Source organism: Leishmania infantum, chromosome 27 (assembly GCF_000002875.2).
Source record: "Leishmania infantum JPCM5 genome chromosome 27".
NCBI lineage: Eukaryota > Euglenozoa > Kinetoplastea > Trypanosomatida > Trypanosomatidae > Leishmania > Leishmania infantum.
Window position 1 is genome coordinate 396742 of NC_009411.2, and position 25804 is coordinate 422545.

General features: G+C 59.4%; 3 protein-coding genes across 3 annotated transcripts; all 3 read right to left on the bottom strand.

Moving 5' to 3' along the window:
• Nucleotides 1-679: 679 nt before the first annotated feature.
• Nucleotides 680-3418, bottom strand: LINJ_27_0810 (conserved hypothetical protein; the record flags this gene model as incomplete). The annotated part of the gene is made up of 1 exon (XM_001466287.1): nucleotides 680-3418. The coding sequence occupies one exon, from the start codon at nucleotides 3416-3418 to the stop codon at nucleotides 680-682; it is 2739 nt and encodes a 912-aa protein (XP_001466324.1).
• A 1409-nt stretch (nucleotides 3419-4827) lies between these two features.
• Nucleotides 4828-9129, bottom strand: LINJ_27_0820 (conserved hypothetical protein; the record flags this gene model as incomplete). The annotated part of the gene is made up of 1 exon (XM_001466288.1): nucleotides 4828-9129. The coding sequence occupies one exon, from the start codon at nucleotides 9127-9129 to the stop codon at nucleotides 4828-4830; it is 4302 nt and encodes a 1433-aa protein (XP_001466325.1).
• A 6638-nt stretch (nucleotides 9130-15767) lies between these two features.
• putative ABCA8 (ATP-binding cassette protein subfamily A, member 8) lies at nucleotides 15768-21299 on the bottom strand (the record flags this gene model as incomplete). Its single annotated transcript, XM_001466294.1, has 1 exon — nucleotides 15768-21299. The coding sequence occupies one exon, from the start codon at nucleotides 21297-21299 to the stop codon at nucleotides 15768-15770; it is 5532 nt and encodes a 1843-aa protein (XP_001466331.1).
• Nucleotides 21300-25804: the final 4505 nt, after the last annotated feature.

Here is a 25804-nt window from a genome sequence, read left to right on the forward strand (position 1 = left end):
GGGGAAGTCCAAGGATGAAGAGGAGACAGAGCGCAGCGGGAGAGGGAGGATGCGTACCCGCACGTCGAGCCCAGTGCCCGAGTCACAGTCGCCGAAATGTCCCATGCACGCAGACGCCTGATGCGCAAGTGCCGCCATTGTGCACGGCCTCTTCTCATGGTATCCGATGTCAGTTTTCGCTGCGGGCGCACATGGCTGCGATTCGGGCCGGTTGGCGTGCAGCCCACACCGCCTCCCTGGGGAATCAGAGATGCGCTCGAAAACAAAAAGTAAAAAAGGGACCGTAGAGGCAAAGAGGCAGCGAGCCGACGGCGCTGTGTTGTCGCATGCTGTCCTACAGTCCGTTGCATAGGTTCACGTCAAATTTACTTGCTGCCTCTGCATGGCCGCCCCTCTTCCCGCCATTTGCGCGCGTGATCGGTGAGGTGGGATGCAGTGGCTGCGGCAGCCTTAAAGGAGTCGTAGGAAACGGGGCTTTTCTTTCGCGTTTGTCGCCTTTCAGCGCGTGCGGGTGTACCTCCGTGCACCGCAGGGCTGAGCAAAGGCAAGCCGCGAGTGACGCACCGTGACAACCCTTTTCATGCACACACACACACACACAATCTAAAAGGACAGAAGAAAATGGCAAGAGTCGCTTAGTGTGTGTCACGGTCTGCAGCATATGGCACGCACGCAGACGTCACAGGCTGTGCCCGCTTTGCAGCACCTGCTTAATGCCGCGCTGCACCATTAGCCGCAAAATAGGTGCACCGAGGGTGCACAAGACGTTTAGCTTCCTCACTGTTGTTGACACCCGGAAGGAACCCACAGAGACGGTCGTCTTTTGAAAGGCAGCATGCATTTTGCCGGAGGTCATCAGCCATATGCACACCCTTCCTTTCACGCGGACATTGGCAGCCTTGATTGTGGCGGTGCCGCGCGTAACACCCGTGGTGTACTGGTCTTGTTCACTGCCACGCCGCGTACGCGCCGCCGCACGCCAGTAAGACCCCGGTATTCGTCGCTGCGAATGCTGCGCCGTGCGTGCTTGCCGGGCGGCATCGGCTTCACCAATGTACGCAAACTGGATCGCCTCCAGCGACATCGCCTTTAGGTTAAGCTTCGCCTGCAGTCGTGTTCCATCCTCGCAAAACTCGATAGAACACTTGTCCTCGCGGAAGCTGAGCTCGGTCAGCTTGATAGGTGAGGTGGAGAGCAGAATCGGGCCGAGCAAGGGTACCTCCACCGGTTCCTCCGTCATGCCCTCCACCAGCTCTTTGCCACATAGCGCCTTCCCGAGCACGTGCAGCAGCCGCTGCAGAATGACTGTGGCGTTGTCACGCAGCTTGGGGCACTCATCGTGGATGCACCGCACAAGCGCACAGCGAGACTTGGAGCCGAACACCTCCTCGTATGGAGCCAGCATCGTCGCTATGGTGCCCCAGCGCTCCTCCTCGGCGTTCAGGAAGGTTACGGGGTCTAAGCTTGAGCATCCACTGTGCGCGGCAGGAATGGCCAGCGTTCCCGCGTTGGATGGTCGCTCGTCGTGCGGCGCGCCCGCATCACCGTCATCCGCGCCACTGCCCTCGACTGGTATATCCTCACAGCTGTTGTGCGCTGCCTGCTGCCGTTCGGTGCTCTGAGCTGTGCCGTTCAGCGCACTTGCCTCGTTGCGGGCAGCGGCTCGCGGCAGAGCAAACCCTGGCGAGCATACCACGTTGGGGCGACCGTTGCTGCTCTTCTTCTGCCTCGGCGACAGCACGGGCGTGTGCTGGGAAGTCGCACGAAAAATCAAGTTGCCTATTGAAGTCCGGCTGCGGATGCGCTGCCACACCGTCTCCGAAGTCGTGAGAGGATGCGGCTTGCGCCCCTTGAGCGTTTTGCGGGCCGCATCCCGCATGCTGGACTGCGCGCTCAGCGCATTGGAGGAGGCCGCGTTGTCGTCGTCGCCCGAGATCTGACGTGTCCCGTTGGTGGCGCCGTAGGCCGTGCTCGTGTTCGCGGTCGCGCCGGGTTGCCTGTCCGCATAGGGTTTGGGTAAGCAGGTGCGTCTGCGGTGGTGAGATTGCAATGCGAATGACGCCTGTGCGCTGAGCAACTCCTCGGCGTTCGCGTCGTTGACCTTGTCACCGCTGCCACAGTTAGGCGCCACGCTGGAGCCCGGATCAAACGGCTCGTGGGCCTCGCTCTCCTCCCCCACGAACGATGGATAGGTCATCTGCGGGGATGGCGGAGCAGCCAAGGCGCTTGTCTGGCTACCAACCAGACCGTTCACGACAGGCTCGTGGGCTTCGCCTTCCGCCGCCAACCGCGCTGCCGCGGCGCTTTCCGGCCGAGACATATGCGCATGTGGCAAGACCCCAGTTGAAGCTGGCGGCGGCGTCGCTAACCGCAGCAGCGGGTTCTTGAAGGTTGCTTCGTCGAAAACGTGCAGAATGCCTTCGCACTCCCGTCGCGCCTCAGCCGGACCCACACGGATTGCCTCAGGTGCCCACGCTATAATCGGTGCTGCACGTGGTGGGTCGTTGCGCTGCACATACACGACGCTCGCGGCGGCGCTGTCCCCGCCGTCACCAGCGGCACCGCTACCGTTGAGCCCACCCGCTGGTCGCTCTTCGGATGCACCACGCGACGACGCACGAGAGCGTTTGTCGGTATTTCCTCCCGATAGCGAAGCGGACGCGGTGTTGCTGACGGGGTGCAGCTTGCTGCTCGGCTGCAGGTCCAGGAAGCAGGTCCCGTTGTTAGATGCGGCGAGCGAGGTGCTGCACACCTGCGACCAGCTCTCACGTCTCAGGCCATTGACGTCGTTGCTGTCACCGTTGATCGTGGCCGTGGCTGCCTCGTAACTAGTCGGCTCCTCGAGTAGAGGGAGGTCCATGAACGCCATCTCCGCTAAGTCGCGCGAGGGCAGCAGCGTCGCGCGGTCCCAATCTGATGTGTCCACGATGAAGAGCCCCACCGTGTCGTGGTACTCCTGCAGCTGCGAGAGATTGCCAAAGTGCCCAGGCCGAAAGGCGGAGGCCGCCCGCTCCTCCAGCGACTCCTTCAAGCCCGCGAACGCCGTTGCCCGTTTGGCGCTCGGTAGTTTTTCGCTCGTGAAGAGGTCGTGCTGCTCTTTGAGATACGCGAAACCGTTGTAGTCGGGGTTCAGTGCCTCGTAGGCGCGCTCCGCTGCCTCGTCTGCGCCGTCGGTGTTGCTAATTACCGCCATGAGCTCATCATAAGGGGCGTACGGGTAAAGGGCTTGCAGGTAGAGCAGCTGCTCGCGCGGCGTCGTCATACTCTTCCTGGGGTGCGCCGATCTTCTGTCGGCCTCCTCCGGCGCCATCTCTGGCCCGAGATATAGGCTGCTCCCGACACGCTGTGTCGTGACGGACGAGGAGCCCGTCGCCGACTCCTTGGTGGCGCCGTGTCGAGACGAGCGTGGCATGTCCATTACTGCAGCGGAGGGGGGAGGGGGGAGCACAGAACACGTGACGCTGAAAGCGACACCAACCGAAGCAAACAAGAAAAAAAGAAGACAACGACAGCTCAATCCGCCCACGTTGTAATTCTGTAATCGTGCGTGTATGAATGCGCGGCGCAACCATGTTCAAGTCTCCTCCTGGAGCGAATGTGGCAGGGCAGTGGCGACGTTGTTCGGGTGGGAGGGGAGGGAAGCAAGTGTAAGTAATCGAGTGAGGTAAAGAAGTATGCTGGCAAACAAAGGGATGGAGACGGCAAGACCAAAAGGGCGATTGAAAGTGGCAAGGCCGAATATATATATATATATATATATGTATGTGTGTGTGTGTAATATATGATGGAGGGAAAGATAAGGATCGGCAGCGCGCTCAGTGAGAAGCAGAGACACGAGCGGGGTCAGGGCAGCGCATGTGAGCGGCAAGAGAGAAGCCGAAAAGCTTAACGGCGCAAGAAACAGTGTCCCCCGGTCCCGTGCTGCTTGCTGAAAATTGGGCACTTCCGATACGAGATAAAAGACAGGCGCGGCGCGGCAGGGAAAGGGCAAACGGCAGCAGGGTTTCTGCTCCGTGTACACAGGGTGAAGCAAGAGATCTGTGAGGCGGTGGGATACAGAAGTGGAGAGTGCGCCATCATCCGTGCATGAGAGAGGGGGCAAAGGGCAACGAGGGTCAACACAAGCATGTGGTGGGTAAGAGAAACGCAGAGTGCACCTCAGAGACAGGAGCGAGGACCACAAGACAAGCCGACAGCATGGAAGGCGAACACCACCATAGCGATGCCCTGCCGAGGAGAGGCGAATAAATGGAGGGATTCAGGAGGAAGACGCTACGGCACAAGGAAGGTCGCTCGTCTCGTCTGCAGACGGCACTTCTACACGAGCAACGGGACCATGTGTCATTATTGTTGTTTTTCACCCGCGTTGTGTTGTCAAATATCTGGAGAGTACTCGATGGAGCAGCAGCAGCAGCAGCAGCCTCCGATGATCTATCCCCTCCCATCTCTACATGTCCGAGCCCCCTTCCACACCACGCGGATGGCGGAGAGGGCCCTCTGGAAAGGGGGTGGAGAGAGGAAGGGGGTCGATGAAAGGAACTGAAAAGGTGAGAAACCAACAGCCAAGAAAGGAAAAAAAAGCAGCATGAGCCGTCTCCGCGCATGTGGCAACACAGTAACGCAGAGAGAGAAAAGGCGGTTCCCTCTACCCCCACCCCTGCACAATGGCGGATGGGTGTCGGCGCAAAAGGAAACGAGAGAGGGAGGGATAGAGGGCTGCCTACAACGCACACATCTCACAGAGTAATCGTGGGAGTCACGGGAGAGGAAGAACGGCGTAGAGCGCGCGCGAGAGAGGCAAGCTGATGGTGAGGCAGCTCGGCGGCCTCATGGGGCGGAGATACAAGGAGGACCTCTCGACCACGTCATCAGCTCAGATACGGCGGCATCGAGCTCTCGCATGAGGCATTCGGCAAGCATGCCGTGACGCCTCGACTCCGCTCTTGTTGACGATCCCGTGGGGTGCGCAATGCTGTGGTCGCAGGAGAGTGCTGTGGGAGGTACTGCAAGGCAGAGCCCTTGCTCGTATGCCCTTATGCGCCTCCGTACCCAGCTCAGCTGCTGTGTGCACTCGTGCGAAAAGATCCGCGGGTGATACGCCACGATACTCTCGAGCAAGAGGATGTGCATCCATGTCAAGACGACAAGTCGCACGCCGCACAGGAGATGCGTGCACACGCGGCTGGGGCCAGCGAGCACAAACGGGTGGGAAGGGAGAAGTTGCTGCACGTAGGTGTCCATCGGTGAGGTCACTGCCGTGTCTCCATCACGACTCGCCACGGGTGCTGCGTCGAGGCCATCACACATTGAGGTGACGGTGTCGCGCAGGAAGATGAGCGGACGCTCCGTGCTTTGCGTGGTGCCGTCGAGCCAGTGCCTCTCGCGTAAGCTTGCTTTCAGATCACCCATGGCCAGCTCCAATGCGGCTTGGTCTTCTGACGCCACAGACGGCTCATCACTCAGAGACACGCGTTGCTCCACAGGCAGAGCGTCTGAGAGCGCAGCCTGCAAGCACCACCATAGACGCTCTTGAGCCCGCTCGCACCTGGCGGGTAGGGGTAGCTTACCGCACAAGTGAGTTGCAAACAGCTGGAGACGCCACACGTCTAATAGGACCCCCCGAATCGGCCGATGGCACTTGCTCATCCGTGATGTCGCCGGGCTCGGCTCCGCGGCGTAGCAGTGCACACAGCGCCACATCAGCGGCAGGAGCAGTGCCAATGCCCGGTCCTGGGCAGCAGCGAGTGCATACGTGCAGCAGGATGACTCCGTCGGCGGGGATGCGTTACTGACGTAGCGGCTGAAGAGGCGCCACTCCACCGCGCCGGCAATCGCTAGAGCTTCCGCCGCTGTGGCATAGGTGGATACCTCTTCGTCGCCACGCGAGTTCGGCTTCGACACCGCGCACATAGGGAGGAGAACTTCCGCCAGGCGCTGGCAGCACTCCCAAAAGCGAAAACACAGCTCGGCGTAGACGGTCTCTGCAGCAGCAAAGGGCCGCAGCGGGGGCAGAGGCCCGAACAGCGACGACGATGCTGCGCTGTCGGTGCAAAATGTCCAGCACGGTGAAGACCGTATAGGAGGCCGTGCAAAAAGCGACGCGCAGCTCGCGTTCAGCGGCATCGCTGCTCTTGTCAGCAACGCCACCGTCTCGCACAGTGGCACAAGCACGTCCCTGCCATGTGCGGAGGCCGCTCCTGGCACGCTTTCAGCAAAGTCACTCGCGACGAAGCCCCTGATAGGGTCTGCGAACGGCCTGGGCGCTAAAAAATGTCCTCTGGCAAGAGTCATCGGTGTGTCGTCGCGGTACCACATGCGGTAGGGCGCCGCTGTCGCGCCACACAAGTCAGGCGGCAAGAACCTCCCATCCTCACCTCTGCCACGCAGCGTGTTCGCCGGTAACACGCCAGAGCGCTGCTGCCACGCGATGAGAGACTCGATGCTACACATAAGCGTGTTGGAGAGCCCTTTGGCACACTCAAAGAGCGACCACTGCGTCGACGGCGGCTCTTCGATTGCCGGTATCGGTGGCTCCTCTGTAGGGTTCGCGCGGCCGCACGGTGTAAGTGACCCGAGTGCGTGGTGCTCAGCGTCGAGATTGCGGATGTCTTTCATCTCCCGTGGCGGGATGCGCGCGCGCCACTCGCTCCCGCAGCCCTCCGCTGCTGCATGGTGGGTCGCGCCGGGCTGCTGCGGGGAGGCAGAACTGCGTAGACACACTGCTAGCATGTGGTACGGCCACCGCACCGACAACCTCCGCAGCGAGGCGAGAGATGCCGAGGCGCACGTGCTACTGTTGGCACTCGGGGAGAACAACGCGTTGAGAAGCAGCACCTGAGCAGCCTCCAGCGACATCGACGTGCCGGGAGCAGAGGTGCTCGCCGCCCACCACATACGGCGCCGCCACCGCTCCCGCTGCGCCCATGCTTCCGCGTACGAGGGGATGGTCCTACTGGGCGCGGCGGTGCTGTGCGTTTGCGCCTGCTCCAGTGCAGCGCAGAGAGCCTCCGGTAGCACGGACTCGCCGATCGCGTCGGCCAAGGACCCCAGAAGAGGCACCGGATGTGCATCATCACTCCGCACCCGCGCCGTCCTGTTCGGGTCGAGCGACTCCGCCATGATCACGAGAAGATCCGTCTCCAAATTCATGACGGGGTATGGCGACACACCAGCGGCTGCTCTCTGGTGAGAGCCGTCAAGTTCCGCTACCGTCTCTGCAAGCATCTCTCGCCATATCTGCTGAAAGGGAAACCTTGGCGAAGTGAGGTGAGCAGGAGGCGACGTTGGACATCCACGTAGTTGACTGGCTTGGTCACTGCGCTGCAGCCACTCATCCAACAGGTTAGCGATGCACCAGTGCAACAGCAGCGCGTCCCCAGCGAGTTCGCAAAGAAGATGCGTCACGCCTTCGTCCTCCTTAGAGCGCGCGAGGGTCTCCGATGGCCACTTGCTCTTCGCCATAGGGCTCCCAAACCTGTTCGTGCTTCTGTGGTGGGCCCAGAAGTGGCACCATCGTGCCATCAGCACATCCCGCGCGTTCTCCTGTGCCGCAGACAGACATCGCCACATGTGCGACGCATCGCCGCTCTGATGCGCCTCCGTCCCCAGCCAATGTGCAAAAGAGCCGCCAGTAGTAGTGCAGGAGGAGGGAGCGTGCACGTCGAGTAGCAGAGCTAGCAGCTCCCACTCCCTCTCATCCCCCATGTGATTGGCGACTAGCGAGGCCACCGTGCGCAGGCAGGCGACGAGCCGCTGCACCGAAACGAGCACTCCAGCACCTTGTCTGGCACCGAGAGAATCCTCTGTGTGGCACGCGACCGCAGAATACGTCGACAAGCTCGCCTCCTCCCCAGCAGCGACGTACTGGGTATAGAGCAGCTGCAGGAGGGCAATGCAAAGCTGAACGGCCTCGCCAACTGCGCCTTCACGAAGTGCGTGACTCTCCCTTGAGTCCATCCCGTCGCATCTCTCCACTGCAGACCTCGGGAGCATCTTCATCCACCACCGCAGCGCAGAGCCGCGCATTCGACCGCCGAACTCCGCCGACAGTTGGCAAAACAGAGCGGGTGTCAGAAAGCGCAGCAGCTCACTGGCGTCTGCGTCTCGCGCTCTCTCCGTTGGCTGTTGTGCAAGACGCCAGACGGTACAGCGCAGTAGAACGTACTGCTCCTCAGGCGACCGTCTTCTCCACACGCGGCATCTGTTCGGTACCGCCACCGAAAAGACACTGCTGCTGAGCGAAGCGTCGACAGCAGCGTCTGCTGCTCCAGCCGCAGGTGGTGCGCATCGACAGCGTGCACCGCCCTCCCTTTCTGCGCCCCCGGCACGGTAGAGGATGTCCTCGGTGAGCAACTCCTGGACCAGGAATGCCGCAGAGACGTCTGCAGTGCACCCCGCCGGTCGGTGAGCGCTGGCAGCTGGAAAGAGTCGACTGTACACGTGTAGCAGCTCAGACAACGTAAAGGAGATCCACGGAGTATGAGAAACCATGCCCAGCAGCCACAGCGGTGTATGCGGCGCTGCCACACGCACGCGCGCATTCACGTACACCTCGAGGAGGAAGAGCACCTGCAACGCCATCGGCCGCGCAGAGGCGGGTGAGGTGCTGCAAGCCTCGCCGTCTTTCTGTCCACGGCGCTCCAAAACGCTCCATGCATCTCCACGGGAGGCCATGACTGGGGCCAGGGCCCTCTCCGCCGCGGCAAGAAAGGCGCGCATCGTTCGTTGAGTATGATGCAGCTGTAGAATATGCACCATACCCGCCACCGCGGCCAGCTGCTTGGCAGCAGCGCATCTTGGTCGGCTTCCTGCGTGCACCGGCGAGGTGGATGCCGTTGCGCTACCGCGGTCCCGCGTCAGTGAGGTGAGGAACAACTTAAGGATGTAGGCGGTGATCATGTAATGCGCTACGCGTAGTCTTGATAACCCCGCGAAGACTCGCGTCAGCTGCGTTGAGTCATAGTGGGGTAGCAAAGGTGCAAGACTCAAGAAAAAGGTCGTCGTGGAACCTGGCAACTGGCAGTCCAGCTCTCCGAGAGCAGCGACCGTAATGCTTGCATCGACCGGGTCGTACACGCGAAGGTAGCACACGGCTTTACTCGCAAGTAGGCACAGCCTCCATGCGTGCATGAGGCAAGTCGGTGGTCCCGTGTCTCTCCCTGTGTACTGCGCATTGCGGAACGGCAACAAGCGACAGAGCGGGGCCACGGTGCGGGAGTGCAATGTGGAGAGAGTGAGGAGAGGACGGTGCTCGAAGACAGGACGAGCATGAGACGCACAGAGATCGCGCAGCACCGGCGATCTTCAAATTTGTTTGGTTCGCCCTTGCCCCAGAGCGGACATAAAACGACTAACCCGAAAGCCCAAGACCTCCTTTTGGCTGATTGTCCTTCCTACTTCATCCGTGTGCTGGCTCCTGAGAGCGTGCGCTAGGGAGGCACGGCATGAGAGAGCGTGAGCAAAGCGCTGCCGTGTAACGTCGAGCATTCGGTTGGCTCGCAGCACAGCGAGGGCCGTGGCAGTCGGCATCGCCACAATACGACAAAGGAGGCAGGGAAGGGTCTTGGTTTGTGTCAGCGTGTGCCCCTTGCTCTGCCCGTGCAACGCGAGCTGCACGCCACTCCACGCCCCTCCAGCCGGCCCCGTCACACCGGCCCACATGGCCTGGCGCGAGGCAGCGGTAGGCATACGCGGTACAGCACTGCGCCAACACAGTCACCTGGGTACGGCCTCCGTCCCAAGCGCTACACAGCCGCACCCTCCTTGAGAGTGGCGCAGGCTCCCTGCACCGCTGGGCAGAGTGAGGGCCCCGGAGGGGGAGGGAGAGGGGGGAGATGTGTTCGAGCCACGCTGGCCGCTCCGGCGCCACGCCCTCCACAACCTCGGCAGCGACATCAGCAGCGATACATCGCTCTGACCTCCCCTACGTCGTCGGTGCTGGGCCCCGCCACCACCCGAGGTGGCTGGGGCACTTGGCAGGGGTTTAGGGGTTGGGGGGCTGGCTCGCTTCCCCACAGCCACACACACACACACAGAGTGGGGTGCGTGCTGGGCCCTGCGACATGACGCACTGAGGGATGCCCACCGCCCACCCCCTCCGTCGTAGACGGGGAGGAGGAAGGGGCGGGCAGAAAAGAAAAGCGTCGAACAGGAACGCGAGAATGTCGCGTGAAATGAGGAATAGGCCCCTGGCGATGTGGTCATGTCGGTCATCCGCTCGGTTCAGGGTGAAATGCGGGATCTCCCGAGGCGCGCCTCGCGTGCATCTAGCTCAGCTAGTCGCTCAGCGTACTGTGCCTCCCACAACAGGCTCCGCGTCTCCCACGCAGCGACCCTTTCTCGGAAAAGCTGCTCCGAGTACCGAAGTGCTGCCTCTCGCCTGTCTAGCGCCTCTCGCTGACTCTGAAGCTGCCGATAGAGTCGAGTCTCTGCTCCTGTGGAAGAAACTGAATCACGCTCGGCGGAACGGTACTCTGCTATAAGAGAATGTGCAGACGCTTCATGATTCGCTGCGCATGACACCAACGGTTTCGTGGGCCTCGCAGCCATGCAAGGGTAAGAGAGAGACGATGTAGGCGCTCCCGGTGCGCACCTCTTTGGGCCACGCTCAAACTCCATCACGACTCAGCGGCCAGGGGCTCAAGTAGGCACGCAGTGAGAGCGGCAAGATGGTGAAAGAGAGGTGTAAAGGTGCCACGATCCGAGCCAGAGAGTGTATATATGCATCCATGTAAGCGTCGATGTCGAGGTGCACGCGTTGAGGATCGGCGATGGAGTGTTGTGATCACCACTTCTCAGCAGCAAATGAGCGCCAGCAGCCGCAAGAAGAGAACGGAGGGAATGAAAGAGGGGATCAGCAGCTCACATGCATACAAGAGCACATCGGGGTACGCCGGCCATCAAGACAGGCATCGCGTGAGAGCACTTACTGCCTGCTTTAGGCCCTCGTTGGTGTTTTCAACACCACTCGTCTTGCACTACGAAAGCGCACTCAATGCAAGCACTCTGGCCAGTAGAGGAGGGCAAAATTACTGCCCTGCCGTAACAGAGCGCCGGGCTATCATTGAAGGCGAAAAACATCCCTTTGCTTGGTAAGCTGTGCTGTGTCACATGGATGAACTGAGCGCACACGCACGCACACATGAAACAGTCCGAACCTGTTTAGAAACAGAAAAATGCAATAGAGAGACATGAACGATGCAGTGAAGCAAGCCGTTCCGGCATGTGCGGCGCAACAGACGTTACAGATCAGACCAACACACAGAGAGACAGAAACGTAAGTCACTACACTTGGCGCTGTTCGCCCTCTTTTGCGTCCCAGCGCACCGCCGTAAAAACGCGACGCGACACATCTTCACGATCTCATCTGCTCAGCGGACCCTCCTCCCACTTCCCTTGGACAGAGGCGCAGTTCGAGTGTTCGCCGCGAACGAAGAAAGCCTCTCGCAGCCGGTTCCTCGCTTCCGTTCACTGCACTTCGCGCTGACAGCTGTGGCGAAGAGAGAACAGAAGCAGAGCAATGCGCGCATACGTGACCCGTTAAAAGACGAGAACGAAAAGAATAATATATATTCATATATATCGCAAATGAAGTAAAACGGCTCATCGCAACCCTAAAAGATGGCGCCTTCCGAATCCCGCTCCCCCTCTGCCGCGCGGAGAAGGAGGAGCGAAACGGTGATGGAAGGGTGGGACGCACAACGAAACGAAGGAGAGCTGGTGGTGCGGCGAAGAGACAAACAAACCGTAAGAAGAGAAAAGGGGGGCGCTCACACACATGCGCACATGCTCGCAGAGATCAATAGAGAGAGAGGGAGTCCAACACATGTATGTGCGTCTGCGTTGACGCCATGGGGAGAGCACAGACGACGAAACAAACATAAAGTCAAAGGAGAAAGAGTGAGAAGGATGCTCGTGCGACTAAGCCGGTGAAGGGGAGGGGGGTACGCACCGCGCCACGACAGTGTGCGAGGAGGAGGAAGGTGTGAAGGGCCGCCGTCTCGCAGAAATGGACCGGAGAAAAGGGGGGAAGAAAAAGGGTAAAATGAAAAAGCATCTGGGGAGGGGGAGAGCCCTGCATGGGATGGCAGAAGGATCAAACGAAGCGAATTGAATGCAAGAGATTGGCTCATCCGAAACAAAAGCGGCGGGCCGGAGGAAAATCATGTTAAAACGGTAGAAGGGGAAGTGGGGCAGCTACAGCATGTTCGAGCGCACCTGAAGAACACTCTAGAAATTTCCACCAACGAAACGTTGCGATGCGTGCAACTTGCGAGCACGCAGAAAGAGTCCCCCTCCCACATAAAACGAAGAAAACGCACTAGCGCAGCAAATAGGAGAGACCGACACAAAAAAAAGGACAAGCCCACACTTCATCGTAGAAAGAAACACCTACACGGGTCAGCGCACTTTACTAGGTTGCTACCCCGTTTCTTATCATCATCGTCTCTCTCCATCTTCGCTATTTGCGGTGCCGCTCGCCGCGTGCCGTGGTGCAGACACTCTGAGCAAGAAGGATAAAAATCCATTGGCACTACGGAGTGCAAATGCACCACCATCACCGCACATAAAAAAAAAAGAAGAGGTGTCTAAAGAGATGACGAAGTTCCACGAGCGATCCCGCAAGCAACGAGCGGGTCCTGCCAGCCGCCTGCAACTGCGGCACCCACCGTGAGGAAAGGGGGTTCTGATAGCCGTAACGAAAGGGGAGTTGCCGGGCCGCAGGGGGGGGGGTTGGGGAGGGGGAGGAATCATCCAGCCGTATATACACAAGAGGCGGCATGAGCTTCACCAAGACGAAGCAACTGGCTTGGGAACTTCTCAGTGAAGTCGAAACAAAAAAATAAGGCGTGCGTGTGTGTGTGTGGAGTATCATAAATAAGTCATAAGTGATAAGAGACGGCAAAACGCAGATACGAAAACAACAATATTTACAGATATATATATATATATATGCATACACCTGTATGTATGTATACATTAATACCAAACATAAACAGACGACGCCACATGTCATAAAATCACGAGACAAACCCTGAAAGCCACGGATGTACGGAGAGCACGAAAACAAAACAAAGAAAGGAAGGACATGTGCGTATGCAACAATCACAAATAGGTGAGATGCACGCTGCAATTGGGATGCAACCATCGGACAGAGGTGCTGCGGAGCAGGAGGTGGTGGTGGCAAGGAGGGGAAGCGGGTAACAGAAACGCAAACGAAACAATAATATCCTCGGAGAGATCTTGAAGCAAAAAAAAAATTGGAGGCCATCGAATACGAAAAAGCCCTAAAAAGGCAAATCAACACACGAGAAGACTCGCGTGCCAGTGTATTCGAGAAGGCAGCACCATACAGCACGCCAACGTACACGTCACCACGCCAAAACAAACCAAAAAAATGATCGCACAAGAAACATCACAGAAATGAAAGCGCAAAAACAACGGATAGTGAACAGAAATGCAAAGAGAATGGCTGCCAGGGAAAAAGAAAGAGACAAGCGCCGCATGCACGAACTTCGCCACCTCGCACGAGCTATGCGAACGGTGAAGTGAGCCAAAGCCCGCTAACAGCAACCGGAGGGAAAGATGCAGAGAAACGCTGACGAATTCACGCTGAATAGTGTCGAAGCCACCGCTCTCCACCGCCACAAAGACATGTGATCCTTCGTCCTTTCAGTCTCCTCGGCGCTCGGGAGGGCGTCGCTTCACCTTTTCCGTCCTCTCCCCATTTCTCCTTTTTGGTATATACTTTTCCCTCGACATGTCCATTCCACTTCCACGGACAAGTCAGCAAGCCTACACGCACACAGCCACAGCTCGCCTGCGACTGTTGCGCCACGGCTAAGGCCTGGTCGTCCAGGACGAGCGGCCTGCCGTCGGATCGGGCCGCGCGTCTAACCGGCTCTTCCTCTTCTTCCTCGTCCCTTCCCCGGGTGCGTGTTGCGCGATCGGCGCCAGGCGGACCTGGCGGGACTGCATGCCTTGATCCACCCGGGCCGCGTCCAGGGCTCTGCTCGAGGGCGGAGGCAGTGGCGTCTGTCGTGCGGGCACTAGGGGGCGGATATAAGTGAATGGAGGAGGAGCTCAGAGAGGAAGTGGGCCAGCCGCAGGTCAGGGCCCTCTGCGACCCTCTGCCCTGCCTGTGCGCCGTGTTTCGCCCTCGGCCGCTTCAAGCCGCGGCATGCCGTCATACAGTGTGGTGCCACTTTACATGGGAGTCTGGAGGACTCGGTGGTGCAACTCGAGGGTGCTCTCATCGCGCTTCCCGCATCTGCGCCGCATCGGCCCACACGGTCGCATGCAGGAGATGCCGCATGTTTCCCGAGCATGCACGTTCTTTTTTTTTTCGGTGCGCCTGTGTGTGTGGGGGCGGGTGATAGGTATGGATCTCGTCCTCCGACATGTGTCGGATCGTCGGCACGATTCGTAGTGCGCTGCTGCAAAGGTGATCATCACGACGGCAAGCCTCCTCGGCACAGCGATAGCCCATACCTGTCCGCCGATACCGAGGAGCCCGCCAGCGGTACCCGAGGGCAGGCTGCAGGGTCTTTGGCTTTCCCACACAGTGGGTGCTGGGCCGTGAGATACCACCGGCGAGGTGGTGGGCGTCATCAGGGGTACGGTCGTCACGAAAACAGACATGGCGAACATGCACGCAAGTGAGCGCAAGATTGAGGAGGGGGTGGTAGATGAGCAGTCATATTAGCGTGTAAGAACACAAGTTTGTGTGCGCGTGTGCGTGGCTTAAATGCCAGATCGTCCCATCCATCAACTGCTGTCACCCACATGTGGGGTGGGAAGGGAGGGTATCGAAACAACAGAGAAAGATCAGAATTAGAATACATGTTCGAAAACAAAAAATAAAAAACAATAGCATACAGCTGCACGTCCGGCACTGGCCAAAACACTCACATACATCCGGATCACAAGGAAAAATCCACCGCGCTATCGCGCGCGCTCCGCCCGTGTTCTGCGCAAGGAATCGGAAACGGAAGAGCGCGCATACACTCACATAAACGCACGCAAACCCGAAAGAAAAACTCCTCTCGCTCAGCATAGGTACGAGGCTACGTGCCTCGACGCTGGCGGGCAAGGTTAGCTAAAACGAGAATGCAGTCCACGGGGGGGGGGCACAGCTGCGGAAAAAAAAAGCGTGAGGGAAGAAAAGAGTGGCACGTACGTGTGCCTTTTCTCGCTTCAGACGCGATCGAAAAACGATCAGTGTGTGAGCAACATGCAGAGAGCCCCTCGCCTGCCACAACAGTACCTCGCGCACGCGGCAGCTTTCGACTTTCTCCGCAGAGCGCTTCTCTCGACGCGTCCTTCCCACCTCGGCGCCCAGCGCTGTCTCATCCTCCTCGCCACCCGCCCGTTCGCGCATAACAAAAAACGCATTGCCCGCTGCGCCCTCAAGCCTCAAAGTGACCGAGGAAATGCGTCCACCACCACCCGCCCAGAGAACGCGACAAGTCAACGTGGCAACCCCTCAAAACAAATAATGTGAGCGCCGACACAACTCTTCTGATGTTATGCTGTCCAGCAGCGCAATTTAAAAACCACGAAAACAGCTGAGCCGACATATATACAACTGAGCTTGTACAGAGAGGCACAGGTGCGCGGTTCTTCACTCAGCACCAATCGACTGATGCCAACGCTCCTCAAAGCAGTCTTCTACACAATAGACAACGATCGAGGACAAAAAACAAGCACAAAAAAACTATATACAAGTTCACTCACGCGACCTCTTACAAACACTTACTTTATGCTCATCAGCGCGGTAAGCCTCCGCAGCAGCAAACGCAGCACGACTTCTTGCTCTCCATGCGCTGCCGGTGCTCCTCCTCGTGCTCAAGCTCCGCCTTCTCGCTGATGCGCATGAACACCTGCTCAATCGACGTCTGCGACACGCTGTAGTCGCAGATCTGCAGCTTCTCCTTCTGCTGCTCCAGCGCAGTGAACACGCTCGACAGGCGCACAGTGCTCGGCAGCTGGTACGTGAAGCGCCCCGCGCGCACCTCCGTCAGCTTGCTCGACGGGAACTCCTCCTCGAAGAACAGCTCCACGCCAGCCATCACCTCCGGTGACTCGTCCGCCACGCGCACCGCCACCTCGAACCCCGTCCCGTACTTCTGCTTCAGGTGCGTCTTGTCGCCAATGCACCGCAGCGTCCCGTCCACCATGATCGCAACGCGGTGCGCAAGTGCCTCCACCTCCTCCAGGTGGTGCGTCGTCAGCACAACGGAGCAGTTGTCCGCCACCGTCTCGATCGCGTTCCACAGCCCGCGCCGCGCAACGGGGTCCATGCCGGCCGACGGCTCGTCGAAGAACACAACGCGTGGCCCGCCAATCAGCGACACAGCAACAGACAGCTTGCGCCGGTTGCCGCCGCTCAGCTCGTGCGACTTCGTGCGCCGGTACTCCGTCAGCCCGCACAGCTTCATCAGCCCACGTACAACGCGGTCGCACGCGCGCGACGAGATCCCGCGCACGCCGGCGTACAGGTACAGGTGCTCCTCCACCGTCAGCAGGTCCAGGCACGCGTCGAACTGCGGGCAGTACCCGATGCACCGCAGCGCCTCGCTGCTCTCCGTTACAATGTCGTTCCCGCACACGTAGGCTCGCCCGCTCGTCGGGTAGAACTCCTGGCATAGGATCGAGATCGTCGTCGTCTTGCCCGCGCCGTTCGTCCCCAGGAACCCAAACACCTCCCCGGGCCTCACACCCAGCGCGATGTTCCGCACAGCAACCTTCCCGTTCGGGTACTCCTTCCGAAGGTTCAGCACGCGCACAAGGTCGCCCTCGCGCTCGCCGCCCTCCAGCACAGCGCGCCGCTCCGCCGCGACGTCCTCGTCCTCGTCCTCGATCACCTCCGCAGCACCGTCCGGGTTGTGGAACAGTCGCTGGCTGCGCTGCCGCCGCCCGGGGTGGTCGATGAACAGCGTGATGAACAGGAACACCGGGATCTCGATCGCCATATACACGCACACCCACCCCACAACGTCCATGTCCCATGTGCTGGTGTCGATGCCGAACGCGCGGGTCACCTTGAGCGACGCGAGGTTATTGATTGCCTCGCCCACGCAGTAGCTCGGCACAATGCGGAAGATCCAGCGGAGCACTTTGGCCAAATTCCTCGTCGACTCTTTCAACGACAGCGCCGACACCGCCAGTACCAGCAGGAAGCCCACAATGAAGTTGACAAGCATGACAACATTCTGCGCGGTGGAATGATTGTCGAAGGCGAAGCTGAGCGCGTATGCCATGAGAATGCCCGACACGCCGTAAAGCAGAAACACCACAAACGTCGCGCCGATGTTGTTCACGGCTACGTACTCGTCACGGCCGAAAGCGAGGAAGACAACGATGACGAGGCACATCGTGACGATGTACGAGCACAGGTCAAACAAGAAGTTGGATAGCCAGTAGATGTAGAAGCTCAGGCCAGAGACGTTCTGCAGGTGCCGCGCCTTGCACTCGCGCTCCCTCACAATCCAGCCCACAAAGGTCGAAGGAATGAAGGTGAACGGGATCATGATGATCACGGCAATCATCATCGCGTACAGAGATGACTCCACCGCCCGCTGCTGCGATGTTTTGGGGAGTGATGCCACAGCGGTGGTAACACTCACGTTATCTCGGCCAGTTGCCACACGAAGATGGGCAGCGAAGACATTCGCTGTCTCGATGGCGACCTCATGCAAAGCCGACGTGTTGTAGAAGACGCTGTGGTACAGCTCCCCGCTGCCCGCAGCCGCGCACGAGACGCCGCCGTAGCGCTCCTTCGCGTGCGTCTGGTACGTCCTGTTCAGCTTCGTCGAGAACGCAGAGGCGTCCGGCACGTCCGTCCAGATATCCATGTGCGCCTTCGTCGAGAACGGCGTCGTCACGTCCAGCACGCCCTCGCAGTTTGCAAGCGGGATGTCCACCGCCGTCCCGTACACGTCGCTGCTCAGCACGATCGTCGGCGTGCTGAACAGCCTCACCAGCGTCAGCAGCATCGCAAGCAGCACGCACGCGACGGGGCATACGATCTGGAAGAACTGCGTGCGCCGGTCGCGCAGCGCGTTCCACAGCCGCTTCACCATCATCGCGCGGAACTGCAGCCGCCGCCGCGCCCACCGCCCCTTCTCCATCTCCACGTTCCACACAGCAGCCGTCGCCTCCGCCTTCTCCTTCGCCGCAAGCGCATCCGCGTCGCGCTCCGCGTCCGGGCCCTCCGCGATCTTGATGAATACCTCCTCCAGCGTCGTCGCCGACAGCGAGTACGCGTTGATCCCAAGGCCGGGGATGCCCTCCTCCACAGCGCAAAGCAGGTCGGGGAACATAGGCTTCGACGCCATCGGCAGCCGGTACGCGACTTCGCCCGCGCCGCTGCCAATAGCCTCCGCCGCAGGCACGAGCGTCTGCACCATCTGCTCGATCGGTCCGCGCCGCGCGTGCGACACGACAGACATCGTCAGCACGAACCCAACGCCAAGCTTCGACTTCAGGAACATGTTCGACCCCGCGCACTGCAGTCGCCCCTTGCTCATGATCGCAACCGTGTCGCCGAGCAGGTCCGCCTCGTCCATGAAGTGCGTCGTCAGCAGAATCGTGTGCCACTTCGCCATCTCCTTCAGCAGCGACCACGTGTGCCGCCGCGCGCCAACGTCCATCCCGGCCGTCGGCTCGTCCAGGATCACGAGCCGGCTGCCGCCAACAAACGCAACGGCAACCGACAGCTTCCGCTTCTGCCCGCCAGACAGCGCCTTCGACATGTAGTGCTCCTTGTCCTCCAGGTCCACCGCGGCAAGCAGCCGCCGGATCGCATCCTCCTTCTCAGACCCCCTCAGCCCCTTGATGGCAGCGTAGTAGTCCAGGTGCTCCCGCACCGTCAGCTGTGGCCACAGGATGTTGTGCTGCGGACACAGCCCGATCTCCTGCCGCACAGCGCTCAGCTCGTGCCGCACGGAGTGCCCGTACACGTAGCAGTCGCCGCCGTCAGCTTCCAGCATCCCGGTCATCAGGTTCATCGTCGTCGACTTGCCCGCGCCGTTGTGGCCCAGCAGCACAGAGATCTCGCCCTCGTTCAGCGACCAGCACAGGTCGTCCACCGCAGCAAACGCCTTGCCGCCGCGCCTGAACGTCTTGCGCAGCCCGCGGATCCGCACCGCCGCAGCCTCCTCCACCGCAGGGTCCACCGCCTCGAACACGCCGTCTTCCGCGCGCCCGTCCCCCGGGACGTCGCCGTCGTTGTCGGCGTCGCCCGCGCGGCGTCGGCAGAAGCACCACCGCACGGGGTCGATGACGAAGAACAGCGGGTTCTTCGTCGTCCCCCACTCCTTCGGGACCACGCGGTCGAAGTACATCATCAGCAGCAGGTACACAAAGATGTCCACAAAGAGGAGCACAAACACAACGATCAGTTTCGGCTCGTCGCGGAAGTATGCCAGCGCACCGACTCCGGCGCCGCCATTCACCTCGTGCTCAAAGAGCAGAGCGAAGCCGACAGCAAAAGCGCTCGGGCCCAGGATCATGATGCCCATCTTGGCGCCCCCGCTGGCTCTTTCCATCGCAAAGAGCGGTATCGCCATCGCGAAGTAGATGAGAGGCGCGATGATGGCCGCCAGCCGGGCCTTGCTGAACACAGCCGCAATCGCGCCGGACAGTGCGATGGTGGACCAAGAGAAGAGCAAGAACATGAAGAAGACGTACCCGGGGCTGCTTTCGGGCAAGTATGTCAAGCGCAGGAGGACCGTGATGATAATGGACACCACAGTGTACCACACGCCGTACACCACGAGCCACGCAAGGTACATGGTCCACTCAGAGAGACCCATGATGAGCATGGCCTCCCGAATGCGCAGCTCCTTCTCCACCACAATCCGCTTCGTCAGCTGCGAAACAGGATACAGGAACCCAAGCACCAAAATCAGCGGCGCCAGGGAGGCACCAGTCAACAAAAAGGAGCTGGTATTGTATGCCTTCGTGGGCATGGCGGTGTAGGTCAGCGGCTTCGTCGCCGGCTTGCCGAGCACACTCGTGGTGTAGTGATTGTACACGAGCGTCTGCAGCGTCGTGTAGCCCGAGAAGATGTACGGCGAGTTGGTCGACATGTCCAGCCCGCCAAGGTACCCGCTGAGAATGCTGTCCGACGTCGCTGGCAAGGCCGATGAGTTGACCATGATCTTCACGTTGAACGTGTCGGCCGTGTAGCTGTCCAGCTCCACAACGCCCCACGTCGGCGGGTCGTCGTGCGTCAACGACAGTATGTGTGACGTAGCGTCCGCTGCCGTCGCAAATGTGCCGCCGTACGCGTTGTCGAACAGCTTGGACTGGGCCCGCATGTACGACACCAGCGACTCCACCTCCGGCGTTCGCGGCGCAAAGTACAGCAGGCCGCCGTAGGAGAACGGCGTTGATGCTCGAATCGACTGATCCATCCCCACCCACTGGCACGCGATGAGTGTGTCCAGGGGGAGCATTGGCGATGTCGTGAGTGGCAGAGCGCCGAGGAGCTGTGCTACCACGTTTTTGAGAGGCGGGTCGTAGCAGAAGCCAGTCGGGATGCCGCGGCCGTGGGGACAATAATACTTTTGTCCCTCCAGACACGGCGTTAAGCCGGCGATGCCGCTCGCCAAGGACGCGTTGTAGCACAGGGAGCTGCTGATTTTATCGGTCATTGCGGATACCTTCTCCGGTCCTGTGGAAGAGTAGTAGACACCCGCGGAATTCTGTGCCGTGCCAAAGACGGCCCACAGCATGACGGAGCCGAAAACGAAAAGGATGGGAATCAAGAACTCGCACAGCGTCGAGCACCACTCTCGCTTCATCAGGATCAACACGCGCAGGATGGTGTGCCCGAGTTGCTGGCAGCATCCCGCCCGAGGGCGACATCGCGCTGGGCTATTGGCAGATGCCGACCTGCGGTGGAGGACATCGTATTGGTCATCGGCTTGGGCCAGTGGGATCTGCTCGGCCGTCATCTCGACACAGCTGCCGTCGTTCACGTCGTTTTCGGCGGCGGACGGAGAGGCGTGGTTGCCGGCTTCCAGCGTAGTCGCTCGCATCTCTCCCGTTCGCAGCGCAGTGCCTCGTATCATGCGGTCGTCAGATCTGAGAAAAGCTGAGCCTCCGCCACTCATCGGAGAGTACTCGCCTCCCACCGCAGGAGTAAAGAGCTGGCCCTCGCCAAAGGCCTCGGAGTTGTTTCGGGAAAAGCTCAATCCTGGCAGTGCGCCTGGCGAGGCGAATAAAAGCAGGGGGTTCTGCGTCGTCGTCGTGGAGTTAGGAGAGGGTACAAGCGGGCCAGCCCCAGGCATAGGCGCCTCGCTCTGGTTGAAGGGAGTAGTCCGCTCTTCGCGGATACCACGTCACACGCCGTCAGCGCTTTCCTCCTCGCTGTGCAGAGAGCTCGTGAGCGGCAACTCCCACTTTTCTCGAATTCTGAGGGAGGAGGCTCGTGTGAAGCGGCAACGAGAAAACGAATGCGCCTGCACCGGCCAGCTGAGTCTGTGAAGCCCAACGTTGGTGTAAAGCAGCGGCTTCAGCCGTATATGCGCTTGACGTCCGTTTCGGGATTTTTTTCGTGGCGGATCTGTCCAAGCAAGAGAGACGTTCTTGGCGAAATCACAAGAGAGAGTGTGTCAGAGGGAGAGGGAAAGAGGACAGCCGCCAGAGCTACCAGGAGTCTCCGTTCTGAGGAGAGGAAAGGGTGGCGAATGCGGGTGGTCAAGGAAGGGGTGAAAGAGGCGCGGAAGCACACTGTGAATCAGTCCGCAGAGCTGTAAAAGGAAGGCGACAGAAATAAAAAAGGTTAGAGAGGTGAAGCGAGCAAAGCAGAAGCCAAAACAGGGCGAAACGGCGGTGCGTGCGACTTGGCGTGCCGAGGCCTGTCCCACACAGTCACGCCGAAAGGGAAGAACAAGAGAGAAAACGAACAAAACTGGATGTGGACGCCCAGGGAGGGAAGGGAAGTGTGTGTGTGTGTGTGTGTGTGTGTGCAGGCCCAAAGCAAGCACAGACGCGCGCGACCACGCGTTTGAAACGGGGGTAAGACGAGAGCGGGCAATGGATAGGGGAGACACACGAACGATGCGATGAAAGAATTGACGGGGAGGCTCCACCTGTTTGTCTTCTCCGGAACCTGACGCGGGACTCGGGTATTCTGTGTGCACGATGATATGTGTGTGTGCGTGTGTAGTGTGTGTATATATGCGGGAGTGCTAAAGCAGCCGCTACGTGGCGTGAGAAACGACTGTGCCGGTCTCGGATAGACCGTACAACGAAACACACAAAGAGAACGCAGAGAGGGATTCAATAACAGAGAGCGCTTAAAAAAGGAGAAAAGCATGAAAGTTTAATAAGTGCCTAAGAAGCCAACAAAACGAAAGACAAGAAAAGGCTCACGGCCAACCTCATAGACTCACGCACGCACGTAGAGGCGTGCGACCTCTCCAGCACGCACACACACTCCGTCTCTCCTCGCAGGGGCTTGCGGCAGGTGTGGAGAGGGGGTGGAGTAAAAAGCTAAGGGGAGCTTCAGCACCGCGATTGTGAACAAAGAGTGAGAGAGGGAAGGTGCGGTGAGGGGACATACACGCGCGGCCGCCGAAAACAGCACCACCGCTGAGTCGATCAACGGACTCGCGCTGGTTTGCGTTGCGTGTGCGCTTCAAGTCCGTCGGTGGGCGGAAGGGGCGAGCAAGAAGAGGCGCGCGTGGGTAGTGGAAGAGGACTGAATACGTGTACTTGTGCGTGTATTTGCAAATGTGATACAGCGGGGTGTGTGCGTGTGGGGAGGAGAGGAGGTGAGGCGTGGTGAGTGTGCAACTTCACCGTGAGAGGCAGCGAGGGGCAAAAAAGCGTAATAGAGAGATTCCCTTTCGAGTCGGCTGCGTGGGAGCGGCACGACCAAAGGTCGGGGGAGGAGGCGCACAACCGAGAGACACAGAGGAATGGATGAAACCTTCCGTGCAACAGGTACGTCACGGAGGTCTTCTGATGGCGAGTACCCACTCCCTGAGATACCATGACTACACAAGAGGAATTTCACGCGAAAAGCAAACCTCGCACACAAAAAAAGCGTTTTTGTTTTTTCGGCTTCTAGTCAGCAAAGGGCCCCTGATGACGCCCACCACCTCGCCGGTGGTATCTCACGGCCCAGCACCCACTGTGTGGGAAAGCCAAAGACCCTGCAGCCTGCCCTCGGGTACCGCTGGCGGGCTCCTCGGTATCGGCGGACAGGTATGGGCTATCGCTGTGCCGAGGAGGCTTGCCGTCGTGATGATCACCTTTGCAGCAGCGCACTACGAATCGTGCCGACGATCCGACACATGTCGGAGGACGAGATCCATACCTATCACCCGCCCCCACACACACAGGCGCACCGAAAAAAAAAAGAACGTGCATGCTCGGGAAACATGCGGCATCTCCTGCATGCGACCGTGTGGGCCGATGCGGCGCAGATGCGGGAAGCGCGATGAGAGCACCCTCGAGTTGCACCACCGAGTCCTCCAGACTCCCATGTAAAGTGGCACCACACTGTATGACGGCATGCCGCGGCTTGAAGCGGCCGAGGGCGAAACACGGCGCACAGGCAGGGCAGAGGGTCGCAGAGGGCCCTGACCTGCGGCTGGCCCACTTCCTCTCTGAGCTCCTCCTCCATTCACTTATATCCGCCCCCTAGTGCCCGCACGACAGACGCCACTGCCTCCGCCCTCGAGCAGAGCCCTGGACGCGGCCCGGGTGGATCAAGGCATGCAGTCCCGCCAGGTCCGCCTGGCGCCGATCGCGCAACACGCACCCGGGGAAGGGACGAGGAAGAAGAGGAAGAGCCGGTTAGACGCGCGGCCCGATCCGACGGCAGGCCGCTCGTCCTGGACGACCAGGCCTTAGCCGTGGCGCAACAGTCGCAGGCGAGCTGTGGCTGTGTGCGTGTAGGCTTGCTGACTTGTCCGTGGAAGTGGAATGGACATGTCGAGGGAAAAGTATATACCAAAGAGGGAATTGCGGCGGGAAACGTGTCTTTTGGGATTGGAGATGGTAGACTGGCCAGTGTGGGTGATTGTGGCGTGGCAAGAAAGGAGAGCGATGACGTCGGGTCTCAGATCGGAAGAGATGGAAAGCAAGGCAACATGAGAGCGATGGAGAGGAGACACATCGGCGGCTGGAGCCCGCGTGCAGTTTCAGGTTTTCAGGAATCGCTCGAAAAGGTTGGCGCACCCTTCGCAGCCCCCGCCCCCCCCCACCAACCCTAGACGTTAGCAAATGCTGAAACGCACATGGGCACGCGCGCGCCTACGCAAAGCGTTACACGTGCGTAACCCCCCCCCCTCTGCCCTATCGACCTGGAGTTACGGGACCGATGGAGGGAGGATACTGAGCACAGCCCTTCTCACGCCAGTGCCCGCTTTCGAAAAGATACACAGGCACAGCCGCCAATGGAGGCGACAGCAAAAAGCACGTGTGCATCATGAGCCGTCCTGGGGCACCTGTGAATGGGGATGGGAGGGGCGATGATTGCCATGTGGCTTCCCTTTTACGGCCCGCATGTGTTCTCGCTGTTGCTTGTGCGTTTTCCTGTATCTTCCACTACGCTGTGGGATATCAGGTGCCCTGTCAAGAGACGGATACAGAAAGAAAAGCAAAAAGGTCGGATGTATGTGTGTGTGTGTGTGCACCCCTGCGAAGGCGTACAACAAACAAAAAGATTTCACCATGCTAAAAAAAAACGCATACACACATAAAGGAGAAGGAGAAGGAGAAGGGGGGAGCCACCACCACACAAAGAGAGAGAGAGGGGTGGGAGAAAGAAGAAAGCGAGCGCGGTAATGGGAGGAAGCTAGAAGGCAAGAACCAACACGGCAGACATGCTTGCAAGATAGCAAAGGAAGGTGGACACTACAAGGAAGCGGTGCATTAGAGAGGAAAGGAAATACATAAAAGGAGTGTGTTTGAGTGGGACAAGAAACAAAGAGGTGAGGGGAGGAGGGAGGGGAGGGACCCATCATTTCGCGTGGAAGACAAGAAACCCAAAGGAAAAAGAAGGTGGAGAGGCAACACACAAAGAGACGCCTTTGCACATGGACGCGCAGAGGCATCCACAGCACTGCCAGCGGATATGTCGCACGCACTTCCGAGCAAGTATATATGTTCGGAGAACCACGAAAAAGGGGGCATAAAGATATGTTCAGTAGAAGCAAGCGAGCAAAAACACAAAACGAGGAGGACGTGTGGGTGAAGAGGAGGGAGATGGCAGAGACGGAGGGCACAGGTGGTGGGGGGGGGAGGGTTGACGTAAAAGAGGCGCCAAACACGAACACAAAAAAAAACAAGACAAAAACAATACACCTGCCCTGGTTCGAGTGGCATCAAGTGTGAGCCCTGTGTAGAGCGGCGGGAAGGGGAGAGGGACGCCGTGGCGGTTGGTGCTCCACACTTCCTCTTTCCCTTCTGCCTCTTCTACAGTGCACGGTGAAGAGCGTTGTGAAGTCGGTGCGAAGAAGACATGGCGCCGGCAGCCAAAGCGGCAAACGCTCACCTTTTCAAATGGGGTGCGGGCAGAGACAAGAGCCACATCGTGATATGGAGCACACACACACACACGCACACGCAGAGGCAGCGCCATCCTCACACCGCCACGGCTCCACCATTTCGTGGATACAGAGGTGGCCACTGAAGAAAGCAAGCTAATGCGGTGCATCACCTGTGCCGATACGTGTGCCGCCTGCATTAGAAGACAGAGAGAGCACAAAATCACTCGTGCCGGCTGAACCTTCCCACAAAGCCAACATCATACCAAGCCAAGAGAGAGGAAAGATAGGGG